Source organism: Ciconia boyciana, chromosome 8 (genome assembly GCF_034638445.1).
Source record: "Ciconia boyciana chromosome 8, ASM3463844v1, whole genome shotgun sequence".
In the NCBI taxonomy this organism is placed as follows: Eukaryota; Metazoa; Chordata; class Aves; order Ciconiiformes; family Ciconiidae; genus Ciconia; species Ciconia boyciana.
This window is the reverse complement of record NC_132941.1, coordinates 44,296,910-44,316,375: the sequence shown is the minus strand read 5'-3', so window position 1 is coordinate 44,316,375 and position 19,466 is coordinate 44,296,910. Positions and strand designations below refer to the sequence as shown.

Here is a 19,466-nt window from a genome sequence, read left to right as displayed (position 1 = left end):
GGAAGGCATATCACCCGTCTTCAGTTCTTAAAAATAGAAGGCAGCTGCTCTCTTAGAAAAAAGGATACTCCCTTGCTGTGACTCTCCGCAGTCGGTGTGCTCTTCTGGTCTGAACGGCATAGTTATAGTGCAGGCTGGGAACCAGTCTCTACATGTCATTTCCTCAATTGTTGTAGATAAAGGACAGCATTTTTCATTGGTAACTGTGGGACCTCTTGAGTGACTTGGACAGTCTGCACATTTTCATTATCTTTGGTTTTTATTAGGTTTAATTTGTGCAAATTAAATCCCTGCATTCTCGCTGTTACTGCAGACTGAGCAATTCTTGCAGAAATCATTAAGATCATTTTGGTCCTCTGAAAGGAAAACTGAGTCCCAGTGAGGTTACTACCTTTGTGGCTCTTAGCAAAATATAGCTGGCACACATCCAGAGTAGGTGCCAGAGGCAGCTGACTGAGCCAGTAACTTGCATATAAGCAGTTGTGAGAGAAATGTTAATGAGCCTGCAGAGTTCACTGTGTGCAGCTTGGCTCTCTTTCCCATGGCATGATTGTGAGAATTGACCCTAACATAGTATTTAGCACTCTTAAGTGCTGCTGTTTGTACCAGCTGATAATGAGAGTTACTTCACCAAGGCTATGGAGGGACTGCATCTTATCAGAAAACCTCTCTAGCCTCCGTTTCAATGTATAGGTTTCTGAACATTAGTGTCCCAGTATTGCACAGCCCTATAGAACATTATGTATTTGACTGAAACCAGCCATTACAGTGTAGGATATGTTTGTGAGCTTCTGTCCCCTTCAGAGATAGCATGACTGATTGCCAAAACATTCGCTACTCTGAGTCCATGCAAATTAAATGGGTTTGCATAAATGGTTGCTGAAGGTTGATTGAACAAATGTTGTTTTTAGCTCTGAAATAGACTAGGAAACATTCCTGTCATGCGTAAGGATTGTTGTGAGAGGAGGTGGTGAACAGCTATTGGGAACAATAACCTCTCAAGCAGTGACTTATTCCAGGAATGAATGTGTGACAGTGCTCGGAGTCATCTACCTCCACATGGTTGTTAAGGACATGGGGACTGATAATTTACATATACATAAATGTTGGGTGTGTAACACTTGTGAAAATATTTGCCTGACTTGCCAGCTGATACTGGCACTGGATCCTTTCAGTTATATGATGGTTGTGAGTATTTAACTAGAAGCCTGGACCTAGATAGGGCAGAAATCTGCTAGAAAGAAAGCAAAACTGAATGGTTTGGCCCTGTGGTTTGTGTTGTACGAAATGTCATCGTTTGGATCCTGAGCATGTGAAATACAACAGTAGAAATAAATTAATCTGAACAAGCATTAAATTATGTGTGCAAGAGGTAAGCATGAGGTTAGAAGGAGTCCTGAGTTAGTGATTTGCAGTTAAATCACCAGGATTTAATAATCAGTTTGTTTTCTCTTGCTTACTCACTCCAGGTAGTGCAAGTAACCGCTCCAGCACTCGGAGCATATTGAGTGTCAGCAGTGGGATGGAAGGGGACAGTGAGGTAAGCTCTCACCTCCGTTATATACTGGTCCACTGTTCTTAAGTACATGGCTTTGTTTTCATGCAAAAGAAAAGATGCTCAGGGATGGCATTGCATTTGCAGAAATGGCAGAATGTAGCCACTTCTGTTGTGAAGCTAACAAGAAACAAATTCTGCTGGTCTGTAACCTCTTTTCTTCATTTCGTAGGACAATGAAGTCCCAGAAACAACTAGAAGCCGCAGCCCAGTTGCCCACCAAGCAGAGAGGCTGCCTTTCCCAGAAAGACCGCCCAGAGTGCCTCCTCGAGGTGCAAGCAGGTAAAGCTAAAATGCAGCTCAAACATGAGCTTTCAGTGAATCAGCATGGAAGCCTTGGCCAGAAAGCAAGGCAGGAAGCAAATGTCTTTCAACAAAATCTACCAGACTATTATCTATAAACACACACTGTTAGGAACTGCAAGATCCTTGTTTCTCATCTGTAATACTTGGTGGAATTGGTTTCCTAGTTGGTAACGTGTCTATTGCAATGCTGTCACTGTGGTTCACACACTGCAAGGGGCAGCACTATTGAAGCATATAACGCTTGCCATAATAAGACTGACCCAGGTGGAGTAGCATCCTGCCCCTGGCAGAGATTTAGTACCTGAACCTCCTGAGAAGATCCTCTTGGATCATACAAAATGTAGTGCAGAAGGAATTCCCTTTTGGCATTCCCTTGGACTTTTTTTCCTTTTTACAAATTTCAGATCTCTCCAAAGCACAGTTGTTTACATGTATGATTGGCCTCAAAGTAAGAACGGCACTGGTTTTATAAAAGGTGTTGAGGGGTTTTGCCTTGATTTGATCAGATCACCACAAACTGAAGTGACTTATAAACATTCCTTTAGTCCAACCAGTACAAGTCTATGAAGTCCAGGCCCCAGATGCTTATCTAAGTACAGATGCTAATAAAATTCTCCAACTGTTGAAATAGTAATTACTAATGTGTGGGTGCAGTAAGTTCTGTATGTTGGCTTGGCTCTGGCAAGAATATAGCTGGAATTTATCTGTAGTTAAGTTTGAAAAAAAGATTTTGAATCTTTTGATCTCTTCCTATTGCTCTTCATCTAATTTTCAGGAGAAAGCTACTATACTATCAAAGTTTTACTCCAACCAAGTATTATAGCATCTCTTTTCAGTAATAGTAGAATTACTGCAGCTGAAGAGCAGAAGAAATAACTTGGACAGGAACAGGGCTCTGGCACCTTGGCATCTGCTCTGTTGCTGAATCACTGATAGCCTGTTTTTCTTCTTGTATGACTACTGCTTGTACAGTATTCTTAGATATGTTATTGCCTGCAATGTGTTGTTCCAGAACCCTATTCTCTACTATTTTTTTAATACATTTGTACTCTCTGTCTTTTTATAGGCCTGTAAGCTGTGAAAGCTTTTATCCTCCACCTGTGCCGCCAAGATGTCGCTGAATCTCTCAACATCTGTGGGATATGAGATTTTTCTGTTTGTGTGTGTGTTTGTACAGATATTTTTGGGTTGTCTTAAATTATTTATGTGGAAGTCAAATGTTTTCTTCCCATTCCTCCTCCCTAAAGCTCTAGTGACTTTTCCCATGATTTTCACTGAGACTTCTTGGCCTTCTATAACTTTTTTGCTTGGAAGAATTTTGGTGCTTTGGGACTTCAAGAAAAAGTGTCATGGTTGGGAAGGAGAATGCTGATGTGTGTCTTGGCAGCCCTGCACCAACATGAAGTTTCCTTTTGACCAAGAAAGAACACATGTCCTTTTAGAAACTAGATCCTGATAAGCATTGTTACCCAAACCCTCAATACAACCTACAAGGGCTTGACTGGAAAACATGCTTGAAAAAGTAAAGAAAATAAGTTGTTCGAAGACTTTGTTTGAAGAACACTCATTACAGCAGGAGCAGGTGAATGTACTGCTGTTTGGTGTAACATTTTGGGTACCAACATACTGACCTTTCAGAAGGTGCAGAATCTCCCTCCAGCAATCATTAAACCATGGGAGGATAAGAAGTTGTCTTTATTCAAGAATGTATTTTGCATACAGCCTTGAAAATGCCTTTCCCTTTTCCCTTCCCTCCCTGAAGAGGACAGACATTAACAAGGTGGTATGTGTGCTGCATTTACCATTAAAATTCCCAAGGCAGCTGGTAAGGGACCTGCTGTATCACAAAACAACTGTACTTAAACATTTTTGGGGGAGGGGATGGGTATGTTGTTACTTGAAATCACGACTGACCTCTCAAATTAGAGGAAGGAATTGGCAGCAGTGCTGTGTTCTGTATCTCTTATGTGTTCATTGTAGAAGCGATATGAAGGTGTTTCACTTCATGCTCTGGAATAGTGTAGCGAGTCTCCCATTATAAATGCGCACACCTCACAAATACCAGCTGTGTAGTTAGCCTGCTGCTGTGGAAGCAGGCAGCCTGGGGGCTGGACTCTACTTGCTCTACTCTTCCTTTCTAGCGACGTGCATCTGCAACAGCTGTGTCCAGCCTTTTTTCTGCCTGAGGACTTACAAACTTAAGGAGAGCTTTCTGGTTTGGCTCTCTGTGTTCCAAATGTAGAAAGCATGTAAAGCAGAAATTAATTTTGATTCTTCATCTCAAGGGACTTGAATGATGGAAGTGAGGTCTTTTGGTTTTTTGAGGTCTTTTTTTTTTTTTTTTTTTCCTTCCAGGCCTTGCAATCTTCTGTGCATATCCTGGCCCTTGGGGGACACATATAGGGCTCTCGTTGTCCAAAAGTGACGTAGATGGAAATTCTGCAAGATAACATTCAGGGTAGAGAATTAAGCATCATTACCTACTTGGTTTTCAAGCCATTCCCCCTCTTCCAGCCCTGAGAGAGACAGATACATCTGTATTAGGTGATCCCTCAGATACAGGTAGGACACGTAAAGCTTCTGTCCAGTCATGTAAGCTCCCCTTAATCTGTAAGAGAGCAGGCGATAGAGTTGTAGCTCCTTTCTCTTGCAGGGTGTCATAGCCAATGTGCAGAGCTGCAGCAGTGACAGACAGCAACTGTGACTCAGCCAGCACTGAATGAAGGTGGAGAAGCCCCTGCTGCTCTCAGGGGTATAGGCATAACCTAAATAAAATCTACGCATTAAACTCATAGGGTATGACTCCAAGTGCAGTTCATACAGCCTCTCCTTTTGATGATAGAGGGATGTAGGTGTTGTGCTGCAGGCCTATAGCTACAGAGGTGACTTCTCTTTTTCCCCCTCCTCTTTTCCCCTCCTCTTTTCCCCTTCTTTTTTAAAGGACCTCAGTGCCTTCTCCAGTAACTCTGACACTACAGGCTCTCACTGACAGTTTGCTCTTGGTTCACAGTAGCCAGAGGAATGGTGAGGTGGGAGCTACCTTCCTGTGCTCTTCTTGGAACAGAACAAAGTTCCCAGCACTATTTGGTCAAATTGGAAGCAGGGAAGGAGGTTTTGGTACTGAAATGAGGAAAATGGTAGCATGGATAAGTGAAGGAAACAGGGATAAAAGAAATAAACTAAAAGAGGAAATTCAACAGCTTGATTGTCTTCAGCTGTCACACATGCTTTGGTTTGCACATAGCTCCCTGGTTTTGCTGAAAAGTTCCCCATCTCCTTAGTGCTGGCTGCAGCTGCGCTCCAGAGCTTGGAGCTGTGATGTGATAACAGGAATTAATCTGCTTCCACATCTGCCAGGCACAACATAAGGTAGAAATGTAGGATATGGGGAAAACTGTAACAAGGCAGCAAGGGAAGAGCAAAATACAAAAGCATGTCATGCAGAAGATTTCCTTTCAAAGCTGTCAGACTGAAGCAACCCAGGGATCCGTCTTCCCCAGCTAATTTGTAATTCTGCACCCCCTGCATGCAATAGCCAAATGTCTTCTGTGGGAGGGGTTTATCTGAATTGTATCTGAGCATTTGCCTTTGCACAATATTAATAACATGGCTGTGAACTGGATTTTTATTGCTAGTACTGCAGTGAGATTGTTTATATCTGAATTGCTGAAAAGTAGCTCATAAGTAGCTTTTCAGTCCTTCTCCTGTTTGCAGCTTAGATACTTCCTTAGTCTGACCTGACCTATCATACAAAAACAAATGCTAGTGGGGCTTTGGTTTGGAGGAGAGGTGAGCTGGGACAGGTGGGGCTGGGTAATATTATAAATGCACTCTATTCAGGCCCCTTCTGCACTGTGTAAGGGGGGGAAATCAAAGATGCAGCTGTAGTCTTGGCTATTCCCTTTGTACTTTCTCTTTGCAACTTCTCCTGGGTTTGTTAGGGATCTCACTGATCAGCAATGACGGCAAAACTATCACCCTATCAAGGAAAAAAGGAACAGCACTAAAATGGCTTCACTGTTAAATGCAGGTAAACAATTGGGATGCAGGCATGACTTCACGTCTCTTGCAGGCCAGCAGAGATGCACCTTCTTAGCTGCCAAAACATGTGTTCCACGTTGGTTTGGTTTCACTTAGTTGCTTTAATCCTCTTACGGCTCAGTGTAGGGAGTCCCTGTACGTGTAGACTCCAGTTGTGCTGGTGAGCATGTGGTGTGTATTGCTTCTACCCAAGATGAGGAGTGCACTGAAACTGAAGCTCGGAAGAGACCAGAGAAGAAAACTGCACGCAACCAGATTGTTGGTTTCTCAAGAATATGCTTTGGGGGGAGAGTGCCAATGAAATGTGTTTCCGTTGAACATCAGGGCTCAAGGGCTGAACAGATAATAAAATTGCTGGTAAAAAGGAAAAGGCCTGGCCACCTGTAGGGGCATCAACCAATTCACCAAGCTCAGGTGGCAGCTGGCTGGCCTGGGGAAAGTGTTTGCTCTTTGTACAGCGTGCCTCACAAAACCCGCTGCAGCAGATGGCTCTGGCTGGGCCTGTTGTTGACCGAGAGACTTAAGTACTGAATAAACTGAAGATGTGGAAGCCTCCTCTCTCTGTCTCCCAAGGGTAAGCTACTCTGTTTTGGACTGAGATGCAACGACTAGAAAGAAACATATGGTGTTATCAAAGCTGTCTAGGTTTTCCTTTTAATTTTTAATATAAACCAGGGTTTTGAATGGGTTTTGACAAGTATCTCTCTCTACAGGGACCTTGCTTCTACTGAAATGGGCAGGAGATTGCAAACATACTATCTGGAAAAGCCTTCGTACAAACGTAGCTTGCTAAAATGTGTTCAGGGAAGGTAGACTGAATGTGTAAGACCACAAGGGGAAAAGCTTTTAGTTCAGGTATGGTGGTCAGTGGTGAACAGGGAAATGGGTTTTCGCATCATTCCTACAAAGCGTGGATGGCATGTAACAGCACGGAGCAGCTCCTGCATTCAGCCCGTGTCCTTCACTGTCCATTCATTTGTTGGCTTGTGCAGTATTTGAGAAGATGGTGTAGCCCCTACTTTTTTTTTTTAAATATTATGCCTGATAGCCTCTGAAAATGGTTTCTGTATTTTTTCAGTCTAAAAATTGTCTGATCCATGAACACTTAATACTGTCAGCTTTTTGACTTGGGGGTTTTGTTTGTTTTTTTTTACTTTGGACTTGTAGCTTGAGATAGTTCCAAGTTCACACACAGGTTTGCAGGCTTTATCTGAGCCAGTGCTGACAGAAAACTTACCATTTGTTATGTCTGGGTGCAGCTCTGCTGCCTCAGTACCTGCCCCTCTGACAGGTGTGGCTTTTTGCGCTTCTGCGATCGTGAATTCCATCTGCTCGTGCAAGTCCCGTAGAAAACGGGACCGCTTATTTTTGAGGGTACTTGCAACAGCCCTCTGGCACGTTGTTCTCAAATAATTTTAGATTATGCGTTATGATTTTACCAATCATAAAGTAATTCCACAATTAAACACTAACTGAGCTTCAACACGCTCATGCTGAAGGCCGTAGCGTCTTAAACGCCCGCGGGGTCCGGGCACTTCGGGTCCCGCCCGCAGGCACGGCCTGTCCCCTCAGCGGCGGAAGCGCCGAGGGCGACGCCGGGCCCCCTTCCCCGCGGCGGCGGCCGGGCCGCGCGCAGAGCGGCGGCGCTCGGCTTGGCTCCTGGCGGCCGCCGTAGCCGCCGCGCTTCCGGCGTGCGGCCGGATGACGTGGCCGGGCGGAGCGGAAGTGGCGTCGCAGGTCGGCGTTGGCGGCGGGGCGCGGGCCGGCTCCGCGGCGGGGCCTGCTGCGTGCGCGGGGACGCCGAGGCCCGAGATGGCGGCGCCCGGGCTGCAGCTCTGCGCGGCCGCCGCGCTGCTCCTCCTCCTCCTGTGCCTGCCGCTGCGCGCCCGCGCCGACGAGCACGAGCACACGGTGAGGCGGGTCCTGGCCCCCCGTGCGGGCGCCGCGGCGCTCGGGCCGCAGCCCCGGCCTCCCCGCCCGCGGGCCCTGCTGCCGCCGAGGGGCGGCGGCGCCGGCAGCGGGCCGGAGAGCGCGGTCCGGCGGGCGGAGCGGGGAGCGACGGGCCGCGGCCTGGGGGGAGCGGGCGCGGCGGGTGGCGGCGGCCCTCGCAGCAAGTGGGTGGCTCCCGCCCCGGGGGGCTCCCTTCTTATCTTCGCCGCCGCTCGGGTTATTTTGAGCGCGCGAGCCGAGTTTATAGGGGATCGGGTCCTGTTCGATCTAATTCGGTGTGAGCGGGACGCTCGCGTGCTCGGGAGAGGGCTACCGGAGCTTTCTGATCCGGTTTGGACATCCTTGTGTTAGCCGCTAGCATGGCAGCTGTGCGGCCGGGTGCGTTAGCGCCGAGCTAACTACCGCGTGTCCCACCTTTTCCTGGAGCAGATAAAAGCCTGGGCAGGTATGCGTGCTTTGTTTAAAGAGGGCTGCCTTGCTGTTTGACTTGCACTCTGCGGGGATGGTCGTTCCTTCCGGCAGAATGTTTGCATTTGCTTCAGAGCAAAAGTACAAGCCGGAGCGGGGTTCTGCGCTGCCTGCGCAGTGACAGCCCTGTGGGAACGCGCTGCAGTGTGACAGCTTGCTTCTGGGAGAGGGAGATGTGTGGTGGGTCTAGGCAGAAACGAGTAAGAGCGGGGCGGGGAGCTCTCAGACTTGGAACACTGACCCCTAAGGAAAATGGGTGCGTAAAATACTGCTGACTTGAGTGCTCACGTATTGGTACGAGGATAGCTCTTCTAAAGTGCTTGCAATATCACCCGAAAAGAATCTCTAGGGAGTAAGTACCAGTGCTTCATCAGTTTCCGATTTTGCATCGGAGTGTTGTTTCCCATGGCTTGTGCTGTGGGAGGGTGGAAGTCTGAGCTGAGATGTGATTTTGGAATGAGACTTTGCTGAAAACCACCCCTGTTTCCTCACAAGCGGAGTGGGTTAGAGTGTGGCTGTGATTAAACACTCTGTCTGTCAGAACTTTTGTGCTCTTGAGCAGCCTGACTGGTGAACACTTACTCAGTTTCTTAACATAGCTTTCCCCAGGTGTGGTATGGTAAGCTTAATAAGTGCTTTTAATAAAACATATAAATAGTGTTGATAGTTCTTTTATAAGCAATAGTTAATCAGTTGACTAATTCTATGCATTTATGAGACTTAAAAACTGTTTAGGATTGTCTCTATTTTTTAAAAGCTACTGGGATTTATCAGTGCTGCAGTTAATGACAGAAAAGTTAAGCTAATATTGAATACTTTCAAGGAGCAGATATTCTTTGAGCTCGTTTAGGTCCCAGTTTTGTTGCTGATCCTGTGTTTTAGGGTTAGGTTTCTGCTGAGGTGAGGTGGTTTTCAGCATAGCACTGTGTTTATTTTAAAGGCTGTTTGACTTGAAGGATTTATAATTTTTCATTTAATATTGGTAGTCTTCTGGGGAAAAAAATATTTCATAAAGCTGTCATTGAATTTATTGATTTTTGAGCTCTTCCTTCAAAAGAGAATTCTTCTGATGGTTTTTAGGTTTTCTGAATGATTACCTAAACAATTACCAATGGAAATCACAAATTCCTTTTGAAGGCTTGTCATTTTTTAATCTAAATTACTCAACTCTTCAAGATTATAACTCTGTCTCTTAGCTTAGTATTCTAGTTCACATGATGTCCAGTTTAGTAACATCACGTGATAGGTTAGAAATAGTTGATGTAGGAAGTTACCTTTTTTTGGAAGGCTGTCTCCTCCTTGCTTAGATATTTTGATACTTTGATATTGTACAGGAGATTGGAGTGGAAGTATTATTAGTATGAATGAAACATGAACAGGGTTTTGTAGTAGTACACTGATTTTGAGATTAAGAACCTGAAGGAAATGTTCCCTAAATACTGCATTTTAATGAATTTCAGTTTTGAATATGATTGCAGTTGGAAGATCAATCTTTCTATAACCAAAGTGCTTTATTACAGTTTGGAGGCTCTGCTGGCTTTTGGGGAAGTGGAGGGGAACTAGTGGTCTGCTGATTCAGGACTTGGTATCTTCAAAATGTAAATTCTTGCTAACTTTAAGACTTGAGTCCTGTTGGTAGGAATACAGACCATTATGCGCTGCCATTTCCTTATTAATGCTTTAATGTGCAACTTCTTGTGCCCAAGCACTTGGTCATATCTGCATGAGGGTGTGTTGTTACATCTTGACACAGTTTGCTTTTAACTGCTGATGTACAGGGCCTTATCTCTATTGAGCATGCTGAACATTTAGAAGTACTGACTTAAGTGTTTAATGCTCTGGGTTAGCAGGTTAACTTTTAAATTCCTTTATTGCTGCTATAATGCATAATAGTATACAGTATTTATAAAATAATACATGCGTGTGCTATAGTATGTATTTTTGATTTAATATAAATTGGCTGTTAATGTTTTATGGGTGTCCTTTATTTTATAACTGTAGGACTGCATAAGCAAATATTATAAAAGGTAACTGTGAGAGGACTCCACATGAAGCCCTAGGACTATAAGTATTAGTGTTTCTGGAGATATTAGGTATTGATGGCTTCATTGGTTCAACAGCTAATTCCTTTATCTTAAATTTGAATTAGTCTTCAAAAATGGTGTCTGCATTTCTTTAGGGGAAGAATAGTATAAATACAATTATAAGATAAATACTTGGGTATTTAAAATCGATAGTAAGTGAAGAGAAATTGGAATTTGACACAGCATTTAAAATCTTCATTATCAAAAGACAGTGCATCAGCATAACTTCAGACCACAACAGAACCATTTATCAGAAACTAACTGAAAACTTCTCTGCTGATTCTTTAACTTATTTTCATGCTTCAGAGTGTGTCATGTACCCACTTTTGGTCTGTATTCTGATAATTGCGCCATTTTTTGACAGTTGGCTTTTTACTTGTGGAAGTGATAGTATAGATGAGATACTGGTGGCCTCATCACAATATATGCTGATCCTGCAGAAGCAGGGTTGATGGGCTCCTGCCTGGCTTTTGCTTTCATGTCTTCTGTTGCTAGACTTGTTGGAGTTGATGATAAAATAGACAAACCATAAAAATATTCTGAAATACCCTGGGGTTCTTGTTGCGGGGGAATGGTCTAGGGAGTAGGTAGCATTTTAATTTCAGTGTTGCTTCAATTTAATTATCAGTGCTCCGTAAGCATGGAAATACATGACAAACATTGAAAAAATAAACAAAACCCAGTCTATACTGTGTAGCAAAATTCCTAATTTATAATGATTGAAAAAAACATTTTTGTTCGATTTTTAACCTGATGAAGTATGTTAAAGCCCTGAGACTGTAAAGCTTGTTTAAAATAAATACATAAAATTATAGAATTTATATAGTATCTGTAAATTGTCATTTAGAGAAATACTGTAGAAAACATTTCAGTGCATGTAAAATACCTCTTTGTATGCAAAGTTGTGTGCAGACAAGTAGCTTGATTCCTTTTTGAAGTTCTTATGGTTCCATTTTGAAGAGGTGAAATAAATGTCGCAGAAGCAGGACGTGGTGTGCGTGAGAAACCTTTTGCATCTAGGAAGTGTAACAGTAAAAGGACTGATTGTACAACGGTTCAGACTGTGCTGCTGGTACAGTTGTAGCCACGTTTTGGTGAGGCTTAAAATTCAGAGAGAGATGAAGAGACGTTGCTAGAAATAACCTGCTCTATCCGAAGGAGAGCATGAGGCTGAAATCCACAGTTTAATAGACTGTGGATGTGAGCTGCAAAAATTGCGCATTATCACAGTGCTTGATAGATAGAATATCTCTAAGATACCGGGGACTAGAGGCTTGGGATATTACTTGCCAGTTGAGTCTTACTTGCTACCTCTCTTGTTTCTTGTCCTGCTTCTGCAGCTTTGCTCTGCCAGTAACAGGTAATATTGGTCCTTTTTTATCCTGAAATACGTGCTAGTGTTTAAGGAACTGCATTCTGGAAGGCCTCACTCCAAACTTTAACTTGAGAAAAGGAGTAAAATTGCATACTTTCTGAAAGAAACTGTCTTGATTTCAGTTTATTTTGCTGAATCATCACATGAGATTTGGTAGTTGTAATCCTCTCTGCGCCTCCACTATTTTTTTGCAAAGCATTTTTCATGGTTTACAAAGAACGTCAACAGCCTGCCAGTCTCGTATCCTTTTCTGCAGCCTTTCATAAGCTGACTTAATCTAGCCTTAATTGTTTTATAGACAAAATAGTTTATTTTTAGGGCTAGCATGCTAATTTCTACGGTTGTGCAAAGAGAACATTAAGTTGCGTTCCACATCGCAAGTGCCCTGTTGGATACCAGGAAAGAAAGATGTGTGTACTGTGCTGAAGATAGTCTCAGTATTGCTATGCTTGGATAGTTTTTAAACCGTACTGATGTATGGAAATTTTTTTTGTGTTAAGCCTCAAAGTGGCACACAGACCCGAGTTTTCAGTTGTTGTGTTGTCATGGAAGAAGTCCACGCTTGGCCAGGTGAAACTGTGCAAGCTTCGTGCCAGTTTAATTTTCTGCAGGGGGCTAGAATGGTAGTGGTTGCCTTGTTGCTGGTATGAATGTGTTTAACGTGATTTTAGCTTGCACATGCACAACATCTTGATAGCCCAGTGCTCTGAACAGACAGTGTGACCGTATTTTGCTGCTTTGGAACAGATGTCCCCAGCTGTGATGAGGGTTGTAGCTGATACGTGGTTGCACTTGAGATGCAGATTGGTCCTCCACCACCTGGGTGGCAATTATGGAAAAAAGTTTCTGAAGGTTTACCTCCCATTATTCAGATTGTACCAGCATATGGTAGGTAACTCGTGTTGATGCTGAGACTTGTTCAGGCTGCTGCTGTGTTTTTGCACAGTTGAAAAAGATTGTTATATACTCCATAGAGTTACTGAAATTACTGAGCTGATACTAAGCTTAGTGTAGAAAAAGATGCAAAGCCAAGCTTGCTATGCTTACAGAATGAGTACTACATTTTTCATAAATTATACTAAGTAAAAGTTGTTTAAAATTGTGTTTTGTAGTCTTCTCTCATATTTGGAAGTAGTGAACTCTTCCAGAGTTCTGGCACCATCACTAAGTTGTTAAGTGGTTGTGTCTGTGAACTTTATTAGGATCTCTCAGCTATATGCAGTATATTGTCCCTTCATATGAACCAAAACCAGAAGAGCTTGCTGAGGTGTACCAGGGTAGAGATTGCAGCATCTTATTTGCTGACCTTTTTTTTTCTTGTCAGTAACTATGTTCTTAATAGGACACTGGTGTCCATCTTCTGGCATGTGAAAAGCTGCCTTTCTACCATCTAATTCTGTGCAAACGAATCAGGAAAGAGAACGGAGAACAAAAAGAATTTCTGAAATAGCAATACTTCAGTACAGCAAAATAAGTCCTTCATGTTAGGAAGATGTTTGTCACTTCTTTTCATAAAGGATAAAGATAAAATTGCATTGACACATAAGTGTACGTGTAGATACTAGATTGATGTCACTCAAATTATCTGGAGTTCACTCTGCAGGTCATTAATTTTGCTTCAAATTATTTTACCATTTGACATGTTACTTCATTACTACCTGCCTCTGTTGCAAGCCTCAGTAGTTTAGCTACAGCTATAATAAGAGTATGTTTGTTTATTTTCTAAAAGCCCTATAGCAGTGATGGGTGAAATAGTAACTCAGGACCCTTATCACATGTGGAATGAGAGCAATAAATTTTTATTTGAATCTCTTACGATGGCAGCTGTTCTTGGTGAATTTAACTCGTTGGATGTGTGTCGTGGATATTCTTGCACATTGTAGCTGACTTCCTCTTTTGTTTGCTCCGTATCTGTATTGATAGTGAGTTCTTGATACTTTTTTAATGGTTTCTGGGATGTGGTGGAATCTCAATAAGTCAAAGTATTTTGCTTGCTCATTATGTAGCAGAAGATAAGGAAACTATCATACTTACAGTTGGTTATGCAAGTTTTATATTGCTGTATAACAATTTTTGAAAGAGACCATTGGACTCTTCACATCCTGTCTTATTCCATGTTGGTTTTGACTATGAGTTATTGCTGACTTGCCTGCTAAGGTTAACAGAAGGCAATAGGATTTTGATTTGCTCTGTTGTGTTCAAAGCTTAGACAGTACAGTTGAACAGTTGCTCATCAGCCAATATCAGAAAAGTAAAAATAAGAATTCAAGGTTCTTCTGTTTTGTCATTTTGTCCAGTGTGTCTAAGGCTGATCAGTTCCTGATGAAAAGAGAATAGTTTCTTCAATATGTTCTTTCTGCCGAGAATGAAAGGTGCTGCTATGGAGCAGAAATTTTCTTCCTGTTTTCTACAGCTATGAGTTCTCCACAGTTTGCAGGAGACTCCACATATGCTGAAAGAAGATGTACAAGAGCATGACAGTAGTTGAAATTACTGCAAGACTACGATGAAATGTGCTGACCAAAATCTGACTGGTACTGATACAGCATACCTGAGTGCTGTGACTCCCTTGGAACCAGGGCTTTCTTTAGCAAGTTATTTTATATTATCTCTCTCGTAGTGTGGCTTTTTGCTGGAAGGTATGTTGTCTGTTAGCCTTCTCTGAATCTAGAAATCCTCATATAGAGGTGACAGAACAGTCCTACAAGATACTCTAGTTCTTTTTCTTGCCTAAATAAGAATTGTTTTTCTGTAAGTGTGTTGACACCATTATTTGTTGTAGATACCTTGATATTGTGAAGGCAGTAATGAAAAAGGAAAAAAAGAAACAAACAAAACAAACCAACCCCAAGCCACCACAAACTTGAACTCTTTGATAGCACTGAGTTCTTGTCACCAAATTACTCTACCACTAGGGTAAGATTATAAGGATGAGAGATGTCATGACAGGGAAACGTATTTAAACATGAAAGCTCATCTTTATAATTGAGAATGAGCAAAACCCAACAAATGTAAGGAGAAGAAAATCTGTTTGAGTTTCTACTAGACACCACTACTACCCCCAAATTCAGGCTGAAGTTGCTTAGGCTGGGTTTCTTACTACAGCCCTCTTCATTTGGGAGGGCAGCGGGAGCACCTGATGGACTGCGAATTGCTATAAATAGGGGCTTGCTGATTGTGAGTGAGGTGTAGCCTGGGATGTCTGAGGTGCCGTGTTCATTTATGTCGCAGTCCTGAACAGCTTTCTCTTGTGCTGTTCTGGGATGGTTGTGAGAGAGGAGGAAGTAATAAATGTAGACTGAATTCTTTGCTTATGTTTTGTTTGGTCCGGTCCCTTTTCTCTTCAGAGCAGACTGATTGCATCTTGGAGTCAGTGTGGGAAAACCTTGTAGGCCCTGAAGGAGGGCTAAGCATCATGTGGATAAGAGACAAGCAAAGACCAAATTTGTTATTGTAGATGTTGTAATTACAATGTAGTTACATTATTGGATCAGAAAATGTAACCAGATTTTGAACAATATGTTCTTAAGAAGTTGGTTTCTGTCACTTGAAGGTGATCTGGTATTGGTCCAAAAATGCAGATGTCCCAACTCAGTATGAAGCAGGTCGGAAACAAGAAGCTAAGTAAAACAGTGGTCAATGCTTTCTTTATTTCAGGTACTGTCAAAGATGAATTCACAGACCTAAGGATGTTGTCATATTCTGTTACTGAAGGTTGTACAGAGACATAGCTCAGTTCACATGTAAGCTGTTGCATTTCAGGGAATAATGCTAAACTGGGCTCTTGACAAGTTAAGACCATTTTGAGAAAGGGCTGAAAATATGTTCTGCAGCTGTTAGAGGAAGAAGCAGAAGACGAGCTAGGCATAACAGACTAGAAAGAGATATGGAGCAACTTGTCCCTTGCTACATTGGCAAGAACTAGAGGTGGTATCGTAGTGCAGATTCTCCACTATTTGCTTCTGCTGCTGAAAGGGCTAGAACGGTGATTTTTCTTTCTTCTTTCTTTCCCAACTTTCTTTGAAGTTGGACAACTGTGCTGCACTGGTATAACCTTTCTGGTTGCTGGCAGAGAGTGTCTACTTTCTCTTGCTGTGTTGTTTACTCTTTCTTTGCTCCATCATTGACATTCTTTACCTGTCAGAATTGTTCTGTAGTATGTGCTCTGCAAACGGGCAGGTTTGTGAAATTGGTAAGTGTTTGGTCTCTGCTGCAGCTCAGAATGAAATTAGTAAGATATTTAAAGTTTCTTGTTGGAGACCGCTCACATAAGAGGCTGGAATGACCCTTGTGCATCCTTGTAAACTAAAAAGATGAGGCTTGTAATTGAGATGACGTTAGTATAAAGGGATTAAATTATTTTCTAAAGCATGTTTGTTTAAATCCTTGAGCTTAACTTTTAAACACCTCATCTGAAGAATTTATTGCATTCCACGTGTAGCTAATTATTTCTGAGTTAACCTGTCAGTATGACCATGGTTATTCAGAATAAATGGAGTTGAAGAACCTTTGTTCATTTGTTATAAAGGGAGATGCAGAACTGTATTCAGTATTTCAGCTGTGCTCTATAAAATAGTTACAGATAATTAACTTTTGACTTTCTTTTCCTCTCCAATGTGTTCTGTGTTTGCATATTGGTCTTAAAATAGTACTTTATTCTTCTGTACTTTAAAAAAAAAAATCAGGATCTATATGGTGATTGTGCTTGCAGGTCTGTACAGTTATAAGTAGGGTTTTTTCCTGCCTTAAAAGTTAGATCACTGTCCTTCCTAATCTGTTGAAATTGTAGTAGGTGAAGGAGTTGTGTTGGATGAGAGGCTTTGTAGTAACCAGCAAACCTGATACCTCATCCAGATGCATTTGGATATAGTGCAAGTAATGATTTCAAATCACTTAATTCTTCTGAATTCATGCAATATTTGAATACTGGTAGATGGATGGCTTTAAGGACTTTGTTGTTGAAAAGTTATAAGAGCTTGAAAAAATTACTGGCTCCTAGCCAAAGAATAAGTTTTACTGGCTAACAGTAGCCGTGGAAGGTGAAGGGTGGGTGTTCCCACAAAGAATTTCATGGCAGCCACCAGACTCCTTGCTGTTCTGTGTTTTCACCTGAGAATGTTGGAAATGCATCAAAATACAGTCCTTCTGTCTGACTTCTTTGTCTCTTGGCTACTGTAGGTATGCCACAGTTTAATTTTAGTGCTTCCGGTGAGGTGTTGCGCTCTTCTGGGAATTTTGAATGTAATTTATACCATTACAAAAATGAAAAGGAGTTGCATTTCAGGAAAAAACAGTATACCTGTCACCATGGGTAGATTGCCTGATTTATTTGCTAAGATCTTGTTTAACAAGATGTTAGTCTGATATTTCCTTTCTCTCAGTGGAGATAAGTAGAGTTTTGCTTTTAACTGATGCGTGTTTCCACAAAATTTGTAAAAGCTTATTTATTTTTGCGACTTCTGCTTTTCTCCACTTCTGCTCTCTACATCTTCTGCTTCTCTGTTAAATTTGTATGAATCCCCCTCTTCTGATACTTCAGTGATAGGCTCTAAGAAACTGTATGATCAACTAACCCTTTTTTCTTGTAGGAAGGCAGGCTGAAAATCTTGTCCTAGAATCGCTGCCACCCAAAAGCCAAGAATACCCGACTGTCTTTAAATGTAACTGTTGCCTGTGATTGAACAATCCTGCCTTGCCTAGTTAATATGAATGAGAGAGTTTCTTGAGTATTTTTTATTCTGGTGGGCTTCTCATCTAACTCAATAACTTTATCTTTCAGTACCAAGATAAAGAGGAAGTTGTTTTATGGATGAATACAGTAGGACCCTACCACAATCGCCAAGAAACGTACAAATACTTCTCTCTTCCTTTCTGTGTGGGATCAAAAAAAAGCATCAGCCATTACCATGAAACCCTAGGAGAAGCACTTCAAGGAGTTGAATTGGAATTTAGTGGTCTTGACATCAAATTTAAAGGTAAGCAATTGAAAGTACATTTAGTCATTTAACCCCACAAACTCTTAAAACTTGTTTTTTTAATTAGAAGAGCTGAAAGGTTGCTGCTGCTAGCAACTGAGTGTATTTTGTATTGTTGCTTGAAATGCCCTGCAAGGTTGTCTACTTCCATTGGCTTCTCAGTTTACAGTAAAGTTTTCATCTGTGTGCCATTTAAGGAAGATGCTTGCAGCAGATACATGCTTCTGAAGTAGGTGATTACATTTTATGAAGTAAAACTAAGCTTTCTGCGTATGAATGATTAAAAGTATATTTACTGGAATTACTATTCTGGAATTATCAGTTCTGAAGATGTAATTTTTTCCTGTGATGTTGAATACTTGCAGACTCTCTGCGGTTGGAAAGGCGTACCAAGGGCTCAACATCTCAAAAGTTCTACCTTAACACAAAGTTAATTCTTGTATCCTTCTGGTTATTGTCTAGTTTAAAATACCTTTGACAAATACCTTTATGTTATTGGCTCTAACTCATCATATGCCAGTTGGGGTGGAGCTGGTCTGTTTTGGTTTTTTTTCTGTTGTTTCCTGCCCTTTCCCTCTTCCCATATTGTTCCAGAGATGACATTTAACTTTTTTTGCAAATACATTTCTTGGTGTTAGGGGCTGAGTCTTCTATTGCATAATTTCTCTGTGTGTGTTCTTTGGTACCCAGAGTTCTTTCAGATATCTGTAACTGGTAGTTGCAGAGCTTCAAATAATGACAGATTCTTTTTGTCTGTATGGAATGTTAACATTTGTATATTTAATCCAATTTGAGTTTCTGTGTATATGTATTTTTTTCCCTTGAGGGCTACGCTTCCTTTCATTACCAGTGCTTAACTGAATGGAGAACTTCAACGTATTATCTCTTGTCTGAGCATTTGCAATCAGATGGGACTTAGTTTCTGTAAGTTACAAAAGTTTTGTCCAAAACTGGACGCCTTCAAAATAAGAGACTGGATTATGTTTTTGTTATAAGTAGGGTAAGTGGAGTAAAAGATTAAATTCATAAATTTTTAAGTTGCGTAAGGGATAGCATCTCTACATTAAAGGAATTTGGAGTTGAATCTTTCCTTTAAGAAGGGAACTGTACCTGCGCAAACACTGGAAAACAGTCCTATTACTGATTTGCAAGACTTGTAGCCGGCTGAAAATTTTATTCAGTATGGGAGAAATAGTTTTCCTGTCAAACCTCATAGCATATGCTCAGAAACGCAAAATGGAAAGAACAGAGAAGGCAACTGGCAGCAATTCAACATGGCTGTGAAGATAAAACTTCTATTGTCAGAATATGAAAAATATGTATTTTTATAGCCAGTTATATGTGTAATTTTCACTGCCTTTAATTGCCCCATCTTTACAAAGAGATTGTGTTACTCCAGTGACAAGTGTACTCTTCTAAATGCAGCACCAAATTGAAAAGAGTGGCAGGTTTGTGAGTTAATGTTTACTGTTATGAAGTGTCCTACTCCCAGATTTATTTTCTGAAGATTATCCATAGTTAACTTATTCCCCTATCATATCAAATTTTTGCTAGATCAAGTCTTTCATTTTGTGACTGGGAGTACTGAGTGGATTGTGCTGTTCCGTAGCTCACTTTTCAGCACTTCCGTCCTGGACCTGGCCTTTTCCTTATTGACCTGGAGGTAGTAATTTGGTAATCTGTTTTTATAGTGAAAGTGTTGAGATGATATC

At 41.6% G+C, this 19,466-nt stretch overlaps 2 protein-coding genes across 2 annotated transcripts in view; both read left to right on the top strand.

Moving 5' to 3' along the window:
• The window catches only part of PIK3AP1 (phosphoinositide-3-kinase adaptor protein 1), a 44,841-nt gene extending 40,645 nt beyond the window's left edge, over positions 1 to 4,196 (top strand). Inside the window, exons 15-17 of the mRNA XM_072871099.1 lie at positions 1,470 to 1,540; positions 1,728 to 1,837; positions 2,928 to 4,196. Of these exons, the coding sequence (XP_072727200.1) occupies positions 1,470 to 1,540; positions 1,728 to 1,837; positions 2,928 to 2,982 (236 nt within the window). The 3' untranslated portion in view covers positions 2,983 to 4,196. The remainder of the gene's footprint in view (positions 1 to 1,469; positions 1,541 to 1,727; positions 1,838 to 2,927) is intronic.
• A 3,392-nt stretch (positions 4,197 to 7,588) lies between these two features.
• TM9SF3 (transmembrane 9 superfamily member 3) overlaps positions 7,589 to 19,466 on the top strand; it is a 49,025-nt gene continuing 37,147 nt past the window's right edge. The window contains exons 1-2 of the mRNA XM_072870036.1: positions 7,589 to 7,813; positions 17,559 to 17,754. Coding sequence (XP_072726137.1) covers positions 7,604 to 7,813; positions 17,559 to 17,754 — 406 coding nt within the window. The 5' untranslated portion in view covers positions 7,589 to 7,603. The remainder of the gene's footprint in view (positions 7,814 to 17,558; positions 17,755 to 19,466) is intronic.